This window comes from Cinclus cinclus, chromosome 1 (genome assembly GCF_963662255.1).
Source record: "Cinclus cinclus chromosome 1, bCinCin1.1, whole genome shotgun sequence".
In the NCBI taxonomy this organism is placed as follows: domain Eukaryota; kingdom Metazoa; phylum Chordata; class Aves; order Passeriformes; family Cinclidae; genus Cinclus; species Cinclus cinclus.
The window spans coordinates 146,828,714-146,845,470 of NC_085046.1; the positions used below are offsets into that span (position 1 = coordinate 146,828,714).

Consider the following 16,757-nt stretch of genomic DNA (forward strand, 5'->3'; position numbering starts at 1 on the left):
TTTTTGAGTTACTGGATATTAAAATACCTTTGAACACAAGTGAACCATTTGTCAATCTCTGAAAAACTTCAAAGGCCTTTTAAATGCAGTGATCTAGGCTATGGTATTGAGATTATCTATTGCACAGTAGAATGGTAGAATCACAGAATTATTAAGGTTGAAGGTATCTCTAAGACTGAGTCCAACCATTAACCTAACATTACCAGGTTCATCACCAAGACATGTCCCCAAGTGCCACATGTCTTTTGAGTCCTTCCAGGGATGGTGATTCCACCAGTTTCCTGGTCAGCCCGTTCCAATGCTTCAGCATCCTGTCAGTGAAGATATTTTCCCTCATATCCAACCAAAACTTCCCCTGGAACAACTTGAGGCCGTTTCCTGTGGTCACTTGTTACCTGGAGTGAGAGACCAAACCCCAGCTCACTGCACCCTCCTGTTGGGGAGTTGTAGAGAGCACTAAGGTCCCTCCTGAGCTCCCTCTTCTCCAGGCTAAACATCCCCAGCTCCCTCAGCTGTTCTTCATAAGACTTGCACATAAACTCCTAAAAAATGAGCCAATATGACTTCGATAAGGTCATCTGCACTGCAGGTATCTCATCTACCAGCCCAGAGGACAAATCCACCTCTCAGCACACGTCCGACCATTTTCTGCAGCTCACAGGAGACTTACATAACTCCTATGACTACAGTTTCAGGTCAGCTATTCCTTTCCCTGTTTGCTTCTCAGGAGTTACAGCCACTATTGTCAGACATCTGTATGTTAGAAACTCAGTTTCAAATCCAGCTCAGACCAGTTTCACATTTTCTGGGGGACTTCTAGAGAAAATAGGGGGAGGAAATAGGAAGCCCTGAGCCCTATCCCATTAGCAGTGCCTAGTGATGGGTTACTGAACAACATGAGAGCCAAGTGACTGTGCCATGGTACAGCAAAGCTTCATCCTTCTGCCCCATCTCTCACAAATGTCATGGCTGCTTCCAGTCCTGCCTGTGTGTGCATAACCCCGAGGATGGAGAGGAGAGTGCTGGCGTCTGCATGAACAGCCAGCTCCAGCAGCACTGCACATGGGCAGTCTCTGCTGGTGACCACTGCATCTCTGCATCTGCTGTCCCAAGGCAATGATCCCTCACAGATCTCTGCAGCTATTCATGCACTATTCACTGCCCTCTTGGGGCTTCCCAAGGAGACTGCCAAGTGCAAAGGGAGGGCACAATGCCTGTCACACAGGCACCACAAATAAACTTTTTTCCCTAGGAGGACTTCGGTTGAATCTTCGACCATCGAGCTCGTTCTGCAGGTCCAGCAGCCTGGACACTCCAGTTTTCTCATACTACCATGTGCTTTAGTGGGCAAATATAAATAGTCCCAGGGATATTGTAATTAGCTAGTGAGTCACTAGCATCTCTGGAATGTGAACCCTGTGCTGCAAACCACAGGAACTGGAGACACAGTGACAGCTAAACACAGCCACTGCAGTCTGTAATTGTAGGGGACTAGTTTTACAACCAGTGCTTTCATCATAAAATCTCAAACACCCTCTACAGAGTCACAGAAAAACACACAGGTCATAAATGTTTTGGAATTTTGGTCATTTTCACATGAAGGTTTTGGAGACAGGGAAGAGGGTTGGAGGCTGAGGTCAGTCTGTGGTACAACCCATAGTGCAGTTTCTGCTGTTGTTCACACACAGCGTGCACAACTACTTAGGAGTTAAAGTCAGGGCTTTCATGTTCTTCCCTTGCCCCATTAACACCATCCAGTGTGGGAGGTTTGATGCCATGTACTGGTTGGAATTGTCCTTCCCTAGGGTTTATTTTTCTTAGTACCCTGTGGAAATTACTCCAGGCCTTTCTTTACCTCCATAGCAGAGTCCCCTGAAAGCAGCAGCCAGTATCTGCTGAGGAGTATTATCTCCTCTGCTAATGTTCAGGACTAGAGCTCAGCTCAATCTTAATTCTAGGGATCATCCAGATTTCTGCAAGCAAATCCCATGTCCAGCAGCTATAGTCTAAAATACCAATAATTCAAATGTGAAGTCTTAAAACCTCAAGAAGTATAATTAATTCGAAATAACATTCACATGTATTTCGATGCAATATTATAGCTCCTAAAAATGCACAAAGGTCACATCTGCAGGATGCAAAATATCACCATTGTGTTTTCCTGCATGGTCTCGACTCTTTCTTAAATGCTGATGTAATGAAAATGACAATTCAGCATAATAAGTGGTATTAAATGCAATAAGGGAGGGAGGGGGTGTCATTGAGCATTTTAGGGCAGATTAGTTAAGCCCTTTTTTAAAACAACTCAACTCAACTCTTAAAATTAAAACAACTCTTAAAAAAACTCAACTCAACTCTTAAAAAACAACTCTTAAAAAAACTCAACTGAAACACAGTACCCACAAGAATGCTCTAAGGACTTTGTTTAAACCATTATTAAGCATTAGTTTAAAATATCAGACTTCCTGGAAGAAGTAGATTCCTTGCTTTCTTTCAAAATTCCCTGTTGATTTCTAATGCGTTCAGCAACAGAGTCAGTGTTGTATTCTGAATTCACATGTTATGTACTGTTAAGCAGATACTTCTTTGCTTCACTGACAAAATTTTATCAGTAGTAAAGCTGCCTATATATTCTTGCTCATGCAACCCTATTTTACTGTAGCAGCCCTTCCTGAATGCTGCAGCTGGAGATTTCTTATTTAAATGTTCTGAGACCACAGGGTCACAGAGTACAAAGCTCTGCTCCTAGAGGACTCAGGACTATCCATCACTGTTTGTTTGTCTCCATTAGTACCACTTCACCTCTTGTCCCAGTGTTTCCTATCTCTGACAGCTTCAAGTCTTCTGATGTCTTGGATGATTATCTTAAACAGCTGATAGTAATTTCCTGTTGCTGTTTTTGTCCTTCAGCTTGAGTGGTTCCCCTGTCTCCCTCCTGCTGTTCTCCTGATCTACTAACAGAGAGCAGTATTATCTCCCCTTTCTACCTGAACACTGCAAGATTAACCAAACCTAGGATTTTAATTGCCTCTCTCTGGCTCCTTAACACACTAAGAGCTCCTCAAGGCTGAATCCATCTTTCCTGAGCTAAGGAGGTCTGAGCAAACTTTTCTAGATGAGCAGTAACTAAAAGCCATGTCCAGGAAATCTTTCCTTCTCTACCTTGTCCAGTAATGGTTTTTGCATTTTCCCCAACTCTACAGGACTGTGATGTACAAACATCTGCTGACTAAGACCCTATCAGTTCCCACAGGAGGAGTTTATAGTGCTGATATTGATCCATACCTACCAAAACTTGGCCTTTTAAACTGACAAAGTTTGTTGGGAAAAAATTCCCTGGGTTATGGACCCATTGGTTCCAATCCACAGAGTGTAAACTCAAGGGGAGATAAGACCTAAATCTAGACCCTGAGGGTCTTCATCACTGACTACACTCTAACTTGTTACTCCCTTTCCTAGAACCTTCATGATTGTCTCCCTGCCAGGCAGTTTCTGGTTCACTTTACATTTATTAATCTCTACTCTTTTTCACTTTAGCAGTGACTTTCAATGCAGTACTCAACAAAAGCAGATAGATGAGATTAACTTAGTTCTGTTTGTCTAAGGAAAAGAAAACACCTGTCTTTTAAAAGGAAAATACCAGTTTAGAGCTTTGGCTCTCCTCCAGATCACAATGGGTTTTTTTGATGCCGTTATTTGATTCTTCATGGAGCCATTCTCACTATCCTCACTCCTATTCTCAGCCTCTGAGTTAACAAAATCCCATGAATCTTCCACCTCAGCTCCACCACTGTTATCCTTTATTTCACAGAGTTCCTCCTTTTATAGCTCATTTTATGTTTTAGTTTCTATTTTTACTTCTGCTGATACAGAGTGACTCAATTCTTCCACTTAAATGCAAACACAGAGCTAAATGTATCAGGGCATGATATAACTTGTATGCAGGTAGGGTAGACAAGAAAGGGCTGGAATTGGTGATGCCTTATGTGAAACAATTGTCTGTGCCTTCTGCTGCTGCATTTCACCTAATAAAAATATAAGAAAAAAAAAAATTAAAAAAACCTCAGAAATATTTTTGCCACGCTGACCCTCAGTTCTGAAGTCTTAACCCTCTCTGAAAGAGGAAAAGGCATTAAATCTAAGAAGATTTTAAATACCATTTTCCCTGTCCTCAAAATAAGATTTACTGCAACTTCTACTCCATGAGACTGTGCTTTGTGTCCATCTACAAACAAGTTTGTGCAAGATATAGCTCTGAAATTCAGTGTTAGGAGCCTGTTGGGCAAGGATCCGTTCCAGTTCCTAGTGCAGCACAAGGCACAGGTGTTAACTTAAAATCCTTGCACGTATGAGGATCTGGGTGGCAGAGGAACAGCCTCCTCCCCAGTGCTGTCAGCCACAGACATCCCAGGGCTGAGCCTCCTCACAGGTGTGAGGGAGCAGCACACAGGCTGTGCCGCAAAGCTGAAGTGCAGTGCCCTTTGGAGTAGAGCACAAAAGCTGCTCAGCACAACACATCCCTTTTGGAATGGGAAGCACAGCACGGTGGGAACACTGAAACTCTCCAGTTCAGCTGAGAGAAGGCAATGTTTTTCTGTTGGAATCAGACACAGGAGCCCGGAGTCTTCAGAAGGTGCTATGGAGTAAGTAAGGAGCACGTGAGGAGTAGAACAGCTCTTTGATCTTATATAATCCATCTCCAGCAGCACAACAATCCTTAGCAGACCCAAACTATCTGTGCCATTTTCTCCAGGAACGAGGCACACATTTTCCTCCTCACCAGTAACAAGATGAGAAATAAATAATTTTCCCACCCTATTGGAGCAATCAGGAGCCTTCTACAATCCTATGTATTGTTGGTGAGAGACTGAAATTGTCACTTTCAATTAAATAGTGTAACTAATTTCTTGTTAAGACATTGAATGCAATGCTAAATGTTTACAGTGGACAGATATCCCTTAAGTCAAATAAATGACAGCCCTGAATGATCAGCCTGACCAGATGTTGCAAAAAAATTAATGTCTGTTTACTAATTCCCTAACATAGGGGGAAAAAAAAAAATAAAAAAATCGCTGTGATACTGACCAAACTGGAACAGTTGCCTAGAGGATCTGTAAAGTATTCGTCTTCGGAGAAAGTAAAAACTCAATTATACAAGGTCCTGAGACATATGATCTAACTTTAAAATGGGCCCAATTTTGAAGGAGACCCTATTTTCAGTGGGAAGTTGGGCTAGAGGATTTCCATAGGACACTTCCAACCTGAACTAACGTACAGATCAAAGACAGCAAAGTCATCTTTTATGTTAACGTGCTGAATATTGACTTCTTTCCCAGGAGGGAAGTGAGACTTGAAGATAAAAGGAAAAAATACCTTAAAATTATTACAGAAGAGCCTAAGTGTCTGTATATATATATATAAATATTTCTGCATATAGGCATGTACACCTCACTCTACCCAAAACTTTTGTGCCAGATCTGAACTGGGATTCTTGTCCTGTCAATTGCTCAACAAAATATGTATTTTAGAAGTCAAATAAAAGCATAGAGTCCACTAGTTAGTGCTTGAATCAAAATTCAGATAAACATGAACTAGAGATAGGAATCCACTTGTAGCTCCATTCTTCTGTAAAGATTCACATAGAAGGTGATCATCTGAGAAGGGACACAATCCTCATATTAATTTTGAGCAGCAGCTTCCACTGCAGATGGGTTCATTCAGAATCAGAAGGGATGAGTTGCTCTGAAGTTTGCCCAGTCCAGAGACAGGACTTTCAGGACAGGTTAATGCAAGACCCAGCAATAGACAGCAGTTCAAAATAGGTATTTGAGGATAATCTGCTTGTGTCTAATGATCACATAAGATGTTACCACCCAACATGATCACAGGCTCAGATGAAATCAGACTGCAGCCAAAATAAGTTGCCCACAGACTGCAGAGTTGGAGCTGATATTTTGTGCAGGCAGTGCAAATCCTCCAATGAAAAAATTCCAAGTGAGTAGAAAAGCTGTCAAACGCTGAGCATTTCTGCTCATAATCAAGCTGCAGAAGAACCTTCAGCCTCCCACTGCAGTCCTTGGGTCAGTCACAATTATTTCCAATGCATTCTTGATGGGCACCAATTCTCTTCCAACAGCTCAAGCAGTCTTGGGATGCTAGAAAAGAGCCACAGTCCACACTAATGTCTGGCATTAAGTCCTTCAGCTGGCTGGAAAGATGTATCAGACCTCACAGAAAAACAGAGATATCACCAGACTGTATTTTCTGTTGATCTCTCATCAGTGCTTCAGAAAATCTTTTATTTATATAATTGCACACATAAACCTTTCTCCAGTGGTAACTACCACTGTGCTTGGATTTCCACAAAATCACAGATCAAATAAATGGACATTAAAACTTACTAAATGTGCAGTGGTAAGAAAAAAGTGTTCTCTACTGGTTTTTTAATTTGATGCCACATCAAAAGAAAGTTTGTGATTAATTTGGTGTTGGCTGTCAACAGATAAGTCATTTGGAGCCTCACATTTTCTAATACACTTTGTCATCACTGAACATGTGTTTGAATAAGAAAGTTCCATCTAAGAAAGGTGTAATGAATCAGAGCATTGCACAAGAAATGCACAGTTGTTCTATTTCAGTTCCCAGAGGGACAGAAGAAAAGTGTGTCTGTTTACCTGGAATCTCATCAGTCCCCCCATTGGTGTGTTTGAACCGGTCTCCTTCCACGTGGACATTTGGACACAGGACATCTGAAAAGGAAAAGAACCAGTACAAAATTATCCCAAGGAAACATGTCATTTTGGAAGCTGCAGAAATAACAAAGGCTGATCTGGGTTTTGTTCAGAACCTGCACGTGGCACCTCAGCACGTGCTCACACTCAACCCCAGCTCTGCACATCCTAAGTACCCTTCCTCTCTGCTATAGCCAATTTCATGATAGACAAAAGACCCAGCACACTATGTCTGGTTTTGAGACACTTTTCTCTGCCTGACTGGATAGGAGGACAGAATAGATGAACTGAGCCTTTCCATCAGCTAGGACAACACTCTGGGCTTGTGTCTTTCTCCTGTCTGTAAATCTGCATGAAAGTCACAAAAAAAAAACTTAAGAAAATACAGAATGTGCTTCCAGTCTCAGCTTGGCTTGAAGGGAAGTTCTGAAAGGCCATCTGACATTGGGGTGCTGCACAAACTTTTCAGAAAGGGCAGCTCCTACTCTGGAAAACATCCCTGAATTTGTTTGAGCAGAAGTTGGAGTTAAATGACTAAAACTTTGAAGAGTATTCAACCCTACACAGAGGTTTTAAAAAGTCATGAAAATACCCAGCCTTTGTCAGCCATTTCTCATGCTCCCAATTAGTGTCAACACACAATTGCAGATAAATGCTTTTCCACAGAGAACTGTCTGTGTATCCACCCCTTTCCTGCCAAACCTTTGAAATAACTTTCATTTATGCTTTCTTTTCCCAGATCGATAGGTTCTTGCAACTTGTAAACAATGGGGGCAGGTAGCTCAAGGGATCAGTTTAATGAGAAGAACTGATAGAGATATTGGGTCTGTATATGTTCAAGATTATAACAAAAACAACAATAACAATAGCAACAACAACAGCAATAACAATAATAAATATATATATCATTATATGTATAATACTGGACTTATTAGAGCAGGTCCAGAGGAGGGCCATAAAGATGATCTGAGGCCTGGGGCACCTCTCCTGTGAAAACAGGCTGAGAGAACTGGGGTTGTTCAGCCTGGAGAAGGGAAAGCTTCAGGAAGACCTTATAGCACCTTCCACTAATTAAAAGGGGCTTTCAAAAGATGTGGAAGGGACCCTTCACATGGGCAGATAGTGATAGGGACAATCTTTTATTAGCTTTTAAAGAACTGTAGCCTCACTTTTGCCTTTATTTTATAAATATCCTGTGCTCCTTTTGGCTCCTCCCCACCTGCCCGCATCTAAGGAATGAGCATAAATAGCTGCCAAGGGAATTAAATTTATTGCAATGCTCACTTTCCAATGACTTTCCAGACACAAATAATTCACAGAGGCTCACATGAGGTTGGTACTTTCCCATCCCCCATCCCAGTTATTAGCACAGCTCTGTATGTCTACAAGAAGCAAAGTGCTGGACTGACAGCACATTCATCAGTCCCAAGGAGCCACCAGGTCTCATTGCCACACCCAGGGCTGCATTGTTGGGAAGGCAAGACAAAAAAATAGCTGCCCTCCTGTTGGAGCCTTTCTATGAAACCCCTGACACAGGTGAACATTTTAGTGTCAAAGAGCATTTATGCCCATTTTTCAAGCTCCTTCCAGGCAAAACTTGAGCAAACAGTTGTGATGCTCAGAAGATTTGCAGCAATGACCACCTACTGAAAATGGCAGAGACTATAACAAAATCTGCACTGTAGCTAAGGCTCTGCTGATTTGTAAATCTTTACAGATTTACAGAAGAGAATGTACATCTGACTGCCCTGAACTTTCAGCCTCTGCTCCTCGTTGCATCCTCTGCTTGCAGTTGCATTTAAATATGTATTGTTTAAAACTTCTTTCTTGCCTGCAACCTTATATAATATCCTGTCAATCATTTGTTTTTTCCAAAATTTTTATCAGCAACGATTTTGCATTTTTATCCACGGAGTCCATGGAAATTTTTAATAGCACCTGAAGTGCTAAATATCCCTTTACAGTTACACCATGAATTATGACTTTCCACTGACACCTGCTACGTAAGATCAGTCAGCTTTTAATCCATTGAAGACTCCTGCTTTTTAATGCAAATGCAATTCAATACATAGCAACAATGCCTAAGAAAAAGTATACTTTATTAAAGAACAAATGTACTTTATCAAGGTAGTTACCATATCAACCAGACTGTAACTCTGCAGATGAAAATTAGTTTTGTTAGAGATGACCTCTTTCTCATAAAATTATAATTCTTGAATAGGGATACATAATAATTCCTATTCTGTAATACTTAATTCACTGGCTTCAACATCAAATATAATTTTTTTGTGAGTGAGATCAGGAAAATTGCTCTATAGCTATACATATGGACCATTTTTAAATTTCTAATAACCTTGCATTATCATAATTTCAAAGGCCCATAATTAGAGGGACTAGGAAGCTCTGTGTATGTAAATTTGCAGATGACACCAAGCTGAGTGATGCTGTTGACACACCTGAAGGATGGGGCCATCCAGAGGGACCTGGACAAGCTCAAGAAGTGGCTCATGGAAATCTCATCAGGTTTAACAAGACCAGATGCTGGTGCTGCATTTGGGTGGGTGCAATCCAGGCTGGGGAATGAAGGGACTGAGAGCAGCCCTGCCCGGAAGGATCTGGGAGGGGCAGGTGGGTGAGAGGCTGGATAGGAACTGTCCATTTGCACTGGCAGCCCAGGATTCCCCCTGTGTCCTTGGTTTGTACAAGTTTCTTGCTGAAGGAAGCTTTTCTGAGAGTAATTTAACTGCAGACACCCCCCTTTTTGTGTAAGCAAATCACACTGAGATCTGTTTGATGAGGAGGGACTTTAGCCTCACTTTTAAGCATCATTTTTGTAGAACCTTCCCTAGGAAAAAAATCCCAAAGCTCTCAAACATTTTTAAAGCAAGAGACTATATGTCCTAGAGAATACATGTTCTGCAAAGAGATATGTCAGAAGAACATGTTGGCTCAGGAACATTCACTAGCACTAAAATAACATTAAATAACCTATTGTCATTAAAATATAACAGTAGGATTGCAAGTTTGGAAAAGAAGAGTGATCTGATAGTTTGAGTCTCTTTGCCACCAATGTGTTTCAAAAGAAATTCAAGGAAAATGGGATAGAAAACAAAGGGGAAAAGAAAAGAGAATGAGAAAGGAGTGGAGAGAAAGGCAGATGGGTGGGGGGGAAGGGAAGGGAAGGGAAGGGAAGGGAAGGGAAGGGAAGGGAAGGGAAGGGAAGGGAAGGGAAGGGAAGGGAAGGGAAGGGAAGGGAAGGGAAGGGAAGGGAAGGGAAGGGAAGGGAAGGGAAGGGAAGGGAAGGGAAGGGAAGGGAAGGGAAGGGAAGGGAAGGGAAGGGAAGGGAAGGGAAGGGAAATGGCAGTATTTTGTCTGTTGTAGCAATTCCTGACCAGGAATGGTGTGATTCTGCTACCCCTTAGGGCTTTTTATAGAGAAACCTTCCCTGTAAAGTGACAAACATAAATCCCTATTGCCAGCTTAGCATCCTTGTGTCCATAGCACTCTGTTGAAACAGTTTCTTAATTTTCATTTGAATTCTTTCAAGGATAAGCAAGTCCTTAGCTGCCAAGAGCTCCTCTGGGGAGTTGTGTGTAATGAATGCTGAACATGTGTAGCTGTCAAGTTCCACAAGAATGAAGTACAGAGGTGAGAATAGAAACACAAGAAGGTTAAAGCAAACATTATTTATTACCATGGGGTTTTTTGTTTGTTTTATTTTAGTTTGTTGTTGTTGTTTTTTGTTGTTTTTTTTTTCAAACTCTCCATCATTATTCCATTCCCACAAGAGAAATTCTCTAGTTTCTCTCAAAAGTTGTGATACTCCCAACCCAAATATTTATTTGAGTTATTTCATCCGTTGACACCGAACTTTAGCCCCTTGTAATCCTATCCATAAATAAGGCAATGCAGGGCAAATACAGGCTTCTCTAATAGTTGTCTCCCAAAACTTTAGACCAGACAGCCTGGTAAGAAAGAGGAATTTGAGTTAAGAGATGGGTGGGTTTCATATTCTTATGTAGATATCATTGCAATTTTTTTCTATATTGACATGATTTTCCCATTGAAGATTGCATTTAAAGGGGAAGAGGCCTGGTGAGAAAAATTTTTCTTAAAGTCAAAAATATTTCATGAAGAGTTTCTCAGAGGAGCTTTCTCAGAGCCCATTAGCTCTGTTCTTTAATTACGCAGGCGGTTCTCTGTGCAGCAGTTCCCCCAGCACATTTAATTCCCTGCAGTCAGTTGATGACTTCTATATATAGTGCTACCTTCATTTGTTCTTTTCTTTTCTTTTCTTTTATAAAACATTGCACATAGACCAGTTTGTAACCTCCAAATTTAAGGGCTTTTTTCCCCCACTCTTTTAAAAATGCTTCTTTTGGAAGAATACACCCATTCTCTGCTCATATTAACTGAATATTTTTGGCAAATGTTTGTTGTCAGATATTCATTCCCTGCAAATGAACCAATCCATAAAGTGCCACCCACCATGAAAATAAATTTATGGGGAAAAACATGGCATTTTTTTTCAGCTACAGTGGCAGGCAGCCCTGACAGTGTAATTATACTGCAATAGTGTCTGCACTAACATTAAAATGTAGCAAGGTGTAGGTACAACAGAGCATCACAGCAATTATATGATTACACCTTTAATGCCTTGTGCAACTCTCCTTTCCTTACTGAAATCACACTGAATCTTCACACCATGGAGTTTGATGTCCATCAGTGCCAAAAAAATCATCTATTTGTGGCTGCTGAAGCCAAGGTCAATTCTATTTTTTTTTCCTTCAAATAATGCCTACATTGATTCTGGATGAGGTTTCCATATTTGCTCTCACAAAAAGGCTCTCTGTCACTACAGTGATAGAATCAGAGCATCATGGAGTGCTTTGGGCTGGAAGGGCCTTTAAAGATCCTCTGTTTCCAATCCCTCTGCCATGGGCAAGGACACCCTTCACTAGACCAAGTTTCTCAGGGCCCCATCCAACCTGGCCTTGAACTTCCAGGGATCCAGCATCCAGAGCTTCTCTAGCCAACATGTTCCAGTACCTCACCACCCTCACAGTGAAGAATTTCTTCATATCTAATATAAACATGCCCTCTTCCAATTTAAAACCATTACCCTTTTTCTATCACTACAAACCCCTGCCAAAAAATCCCCTTCATATCTCTTGTAGAGCTCATAAATGCTCCTGATGGAATGAAGAGGGAATAGCAAACCCTCACCACAGCACAGCTTTCCAGTGGAGAAAAGACAGCCACAGCCCACCCTACTCCTCATAAAGCTGTCACATTTTTTCCACTAAAGCATCATTCTGAAAATGCACCAGTGCCCAGCTGAACTGCTCCCCAGGCTCCCCTGTCTGCTGAGAAAGTCTCAGGTGACTTCAGTGGGACTCTGGGTATCTGTGTCCACTGGGCTCCCTCCCCTTTTCCAGCACAGTAGCCAGGAAAAGTGAATTTCTGTGTGACCATCCATTCAGTGCTGGCACTGCTCAGCAGATGGTGTGTTCCACACAGAGAGTAAGCAAAATTACTGCAGGGTGTTATACCCCAGAGAGCTCTCATGCAGCACACATTTAAGGTCCCAGGCGGGAAGACACTCTTCCTTGAAAGGCTCTTTCTGTAGAATGGAGAAACAGGCCTCCTTCAAAAAGCAATTCAGAGCAGAAAACCAATTTAGGTGCCCTGATGTAGCCCTGAAAAAGCTACTCTCTTCCTATTGTTTCTAGGGGAAATCTAGGAACACACATTTCCCAAATTAGACATGTATCAAAAGCACCCAAGTTACATCCATCCAATTAAAACAAGCATGGTTGGGTGCATTCCTGGGCACTGAGGCCGAGGCATGTTCAAGCCCATATCTATGCTAGCAAATGGTCTTAGCCTCCAAAACAAGAGGGTTGCTGGCCATGAACACTCCCTGGCATGTTGGAAGTACCCATCTAGGCCCCAGGAATATTCCAGTGAAGTGTCAGTTTGCCTGGTGCAAAATGTGCCAGACCCAGGGCAGATGAGTGCATTCCACTGCCCAGGAATGCTTCTGGCCACATTTAGTTTTTAGTTTACATACAGCCCGTAAATATCATCCTTTGCTAAGAGTTCTCAAATACAGATCAAAAGGACCCTCTTGAGCAACAATGCTAGTTGATTTTATGGTCACAGGTCCAATTGCAATCCTTAAATGCATTCAGTGCAAATGTGAAAGTGGAAAGGGGGCTGCATGCACAGCCAAGGAATACTGCATCCCATTTAAATAGGGACAGCAGGAATGCAGGGAGTTCTGGCATTTGCAAAGCACTTAAAGTTCCTTTGAAAGTAAATTTTTTAAAAAAGTTTAAATTCTTCTCCTACACTTTTCTTCCTGCCCCGCCTCACTTACACTGGAGTTTCACAGCAGAGGGATATGAAAAATACTCTTTTCCCCACAATGTTGCAGGCTGCACTATGCATTTATACCATCTTCTCACCCTGGATCAAAGCACCTCTCTCTTCTCCTGTTACTATCAATTGTCTTTCTTATTTTTCATTTCTCTCTCTCCTGTGCTCTGGATCTTGATTCCAAAAGGGATGCTGCTAGAGGTGCTCCCACCCCAACAGCACACAAGAAGTGCCAACTACACACCTCCACCAGCACAGGGAATCCTTCACAGCCCATCAGCCCCATCTCTAGGCTGAGCCCATCCTCTAACCCTTAGCTCAGCTGTAGATGCCCTTTAAAATTTTCTAGAGAAGTTCCTGAATCTTGGTGAGGACTCATCTTGCCAAAGGATACCTGCACTGCAGGATGCTCAGAGAACCTCTCCCTCTCAAATGCACCCACACAAATGCAAGAAACTCAAGAGTATGAATGGCAGCAGAAGTATATTGTCAAGAGGACTGATGCAATTAGCACCGTTTAAGTGAGCAGCATACAGAATTAATTTGCACATGCTCCCACAGGGAATAAGTGGCACTCTGGGAACTATGAAAATAGCATCAGGCCTTGGCACTTCCAAGCTAATTTGCTTGTGTCTGCCCCTAAACAAACACCGTGACTGTGTGCCAAGGAGCTTGTGGGCAAACAGCACAAGGTTTTGAGGAAAGCAATTAGCAGCTGCTCTCCATCCAGGCCAGGAGCTGATTGCTGCTCTGGGGCACGAGTCCACCTCCTTCTCTCATTTTGGGAAAGAGGTGAAGCTTCACCATGCTAAGTGTCCTTGATTCAAGTGAGCTACAGGGTTTCTCGTGAGTGGCCAGCTATTGCCTTAGCAGATAAATTGCCAGGAGCATGTCTTCATGCTGATGACCTATAAAATATTTAACAGGATGACAGTATGGAGTTGAGCTGGAGCACATCCTCCAGGAGCCAGCAACCACAGCAACAAGCCCTTCCCCAGTGACTGCTCTGTTGGCACAGATGAAACATGTCATTCTTGATGCAGCTGCTGTGCTCTTTGGCACAATTTTAGGTGTTTGCTGCCTGTAACCCAGAGGCTGGAGAGAACAGGGTGCTGCAAGGCTAAAAAAGTTTCCTGTTTGTCCTTGTGTCCCGAGTGATGAAGAGCAAAGATCACAGCTCATCTGGCTGTGGGGAGATAAAGTCACCCCATCTCCCAAAATGAGGATCCCAAGAGTGCAGAAAGATCAGCCCCTAGGGCCTCTCTAGTGGTGCAGATGGGAATGAGTCATCTGTGGAGGGAACAGAAAGCCCTCCAGGTAGATTGTCTCACCTGCTGACCATCTCACAGCCACAGAACTGCCAAGCATAAAAAAATTTCATCATTCTCTCTCCCCTTCTCACTCATTAAGTTTTAGAAAATAAAGATTTTATATTCTTGGATTTTGCACCATTGGACATGGATCAATTCCAATATCCACCTGTGTAATGAACAGTGAGATTTCTATGGTGTATAAGAAGACCCAAGCTAAAACATCTGTGCTTTACACTCCTTTAAAAACTTATGAAGATCAGTACCACACATGCAAATGTTGGTTGTAGAAACAGGAGAAGCATTTCACTAACACAAGCAGATCTCTCTTATTTTTTTTCCTGTGCTATTAAACAAGTAATATGGAAGCAAAATTCTGCCAGCAGCAAATTTCACAACAGGGAGATGGTAGCAGCAGTAGCAAAAAATGTAAACTCTCTTACAGCAATGACTGATTTTAGGATGGGCTCAAATGTTGTAAAATGCTATCAACAGAGGAGAGGTGGGTTTTTAAATTTGGCTTTAAAATAGCAGTTCTGTGTTAGTTCTGTAATTGAAATGACTGGGATGATTAAAAATAAACTTGGTGTGAAGCTCCGGTAGGTTGGTTCTCACTGAATAAGAACAATACAGCATTTCTGCTATAAAACCCCTTCAATCTCACTTGCACTCGGCATTCACCAAAGGCACATTCCCCAGATGAGCCCAATGGAGCAGTGCAGCTACAGATCTGCTGAAGCCATCAGTTCCCAGTGCTGGCTAGAGGGACAAGACAGTCTGTCCATTATCCTCCCATGTGCCACAACACAAGAGACAAGAGTGTGGAGCTTCCTCATCTGAGCACTGCCAGAAAGCTGAGATGCCAAGTCACAGTTTATAATTGATTTTTTAAAAAAGCAGACCCTGGGCAGACCACAAATGTTATTTTATTTGTTAAATTTCTGTAAAAGCAATTACTTGTCCAAGATAATAACAAGAAATCCAGGTAAGACGTTCTGTTCCCTCACAGTAGATCCAAAAGTGAATTAATTAGAAGCAACTTGTTTTAAAGCTCATGGCTTTTCAGCTGATCAATAAATATACACTAGCTGCTCTCAAATAACTTCCAAGGGAGAAATATAGCTCAAGGATGAGTTTAAGAGGGACTTTGACTGCCATTATTCTTCTGGTGCAATTATACAACTGCAAATTGAACAGTATCTTCTTCCATGTGGGCATTTTGTGGCTACTGTAACTGTGGCTTTGGGACTCTGACCAGCAGCAGTATAAATATATCATAAGAGGAAAGCAAAGAAATTTCTATATAAATACAAGACATGAATCTGGCTAAGAGTTTGGTTTTGTTTTGTAAAGAATTGTAACATCACCTTTGCAAAGTGGAGAGGGTTTAAGAAAAGTAAATGACCTTAGCTTCCTCTTAGAAGAAACCAGGTAAAAATAACATCCTGGCTGAAGGATGCTATTTCATGGATGCACCACAGCAAACTCAGAAGTTTGCCTGGTTGCTGTCCACATCCTGCTGAATTTGGCCTTTCTTAGGCAGGGCATGGAACTGGCCACACAGAGGCAGAAGGTAGTGGCAGGCATGTGCCAGCCCCAAGACCAGCCAGAGAAAGCAATGGGACACTTCTGTGGTGGAACAGCTCTTCAGAAAAGATCCTTTAAGAGCAAGACATCTGTCTGATAATGTTCATGGGGTTAAACCCTGGGGATACCAATGGAAACAATTTGAGGATGATTGATCATGTGGGAAAAAGGGCTTGTCCAAGCTTGGGTGCCACCACAAGCTCCTGGCTCTCAGCACTCTATCTCTGCCTTCCAGGGTGCTACAGACTCCAGCAGGAAAAAGACATTACTCAAAATGAGTGAAGAATGGCAGAAGCAGGCCCAGTGCTCACTTCTTTATCTCCAAAGAGTTTAAACAAGACAATTGATATCTGTAAAGGTCTTAACAGATTTTAAGACCTTTAGAAGACAATCTAGGGTTTTTAGCTTTCAGGCTCACCTAAAAATAGCCTTGAAAGCACGGGGTTCACTTCTGACTTAAATTTTGAAGGACAACTTCAGTCCTATGTTAATTTTATCCAGAGCTTCATCCACCTGCCAGTTCCAAACATGCCACCAGGCCCAAGCTTTCTAAGGAGGTTTGAAGAAGATCTGTGTGCTTCCTTCCCATGGGCACTTCAGCAATCTCTCTTCAGAAGCCTAAAAGCAGCCAAAAGAAAACCAGAAGTGGCTTTGATGGCAGCTGCACCCTCTACACTCTGCTAGACAAAGGATGTGAAAAATGGAGCCTGGAAAATAAGGGTTTGTGAGCAATAAATAAAAGCAGGAA

General features: G+C 42.1%; 1 protein-coding gene across 1 annotated transcript in view; it reads right to left on the reverse strand.

The window, feature by feature from the left end:
- The window catches only part of COL22A1 (collagen type XXII alpha 1 chain), a 187,110-nt gene that overhangs the window by 142,945 nt on the left and 27,408 nt on the right, over window positions 1-16,757 (reverse strand). Inside the window, exon 3 of the mRNA XM_062504153.1 lies at window positions 6,675-6,749. Within this exon, the coding sequence (XP_062360137.1) occupies window positions 6,675-6,749 (75 nt within the window). The remainder of the gene's footprint in view (window positions 1-6,674; window positions 6,750-16,757) is intronic.